Consider the following 966-nt stretch of genomic DNA (forward strand, 5'->3'; position numbering starts at 1 on the left):
CTAAAATTTTGGCTGCCATCAGATTTATTTCTGATCTGCTACATTGCTCTCTAAGCTTCATTTCATTTCTTAACTTCATATTCGTTATTTCAAGTTCGTCATACATATTATTTGCCTCTCGAAGCTCCTTCTTCATGGCTTTGATTTCTTGAATTGCTTTTAAGAACCTTCCTCTTAGTTCAACGTATTCCTCGATGAGCCTATTCCTCTCCAAGGAGTCTAAATTAAGATCTTGTTTTATGTTTGTAAGATCGCTAAGGGATCCGATACTCTTCCTCTTTTCTTTAGATGGGGATTCTGATCCCGCACGACCTTCTAAATCTCTAATCCTAGCGTATAAGTTTTCATTTTCTTTAACACTTTTAAGAAGTTTTTCGTTGAGTTCGTTCAATTCTCTTTGCAACTGTTTAATGTTTTCTTGTGCTGATGTTAGCTGCCTCGTAAGTAACTCGCAGTGTTCCGTCGATTCCTTTAAAAACTGTTGGGTTTCCGATAGCTTTGTCTCCCACGTGGTCTTATCCTGATTGTAAAGCTGCTTTATCGCGTTTAAGTTCTCTGCTTCTTTAGTTCGTAAAGAAAGTTCTTCCTCTTTCTTTTGTAATGTCGTCACGAGTTCTTCCATTTTCTTTTCTCGTAGCGCCGCCTCGGATTTCAGTTTTCGCAGTCTCGCAAGCTCAGATTCCGCCGCATTAACATCACTCAGAGCTAATTTAAGCTGTTTTCGTAAATCGTCAATTTCTATCGCCTGCTTGTCAATAGTCGAAATGTAGCTTCGCTTTCTTTGCTCGGCTGGCTTCTCGTTTTCGTCCACTTCGTTTATGGAGCGGTCTTTGGTAGAATCTATTTCGTCCTTTTCGTCTTTGAAGTCCGTTCTCATCAGTGGTTGATGACAGGATCTAGCGCGAACCTTTTCCTTAACTCTGGAGATCGGAGTGCGACTAAGGATAGGCGACGCCGGGGGCTGAG

The 966-nt window shown here is 41.1% G+C and overlaps 1 protein-coding gene across 1 annotated transcript in view; it reads right to left on the bottom strand.

The window, feature by feature from the left end:
• Positions 1-966, bottom strand: part of LOC106109087 (protein outspread-like) — a gene marked incomplete at its 3' end in the record, with an annotated part of 201993 nt that overhangs the window by 1234 nt on the left and 199793 nt on the right. Inside the window, exon 7 of the mRNA XM_013290490.1 lies at positions 8-961. Within this exon, the coding sequence (XP_013145944.1) occupies positions 8-961 (954 nt within the window). The remainder of the gene's footprint in view (positions 1-7; positions 962-966) is intronic.

Source organism: Papilio polytes, unplaced genomic scaffold (genome assembly GCF_000836215.1).
Source record: "Papilio polytes unplaced genomic scaffold, Ppol_1.0 DF821289.1, whole genome shotgun sequence".
NCBI lineage: Eukaryota > Metazoa > Arthropoda > Insecta > Lepidoptera > Papilionidae > Papilio > Papilio polytes.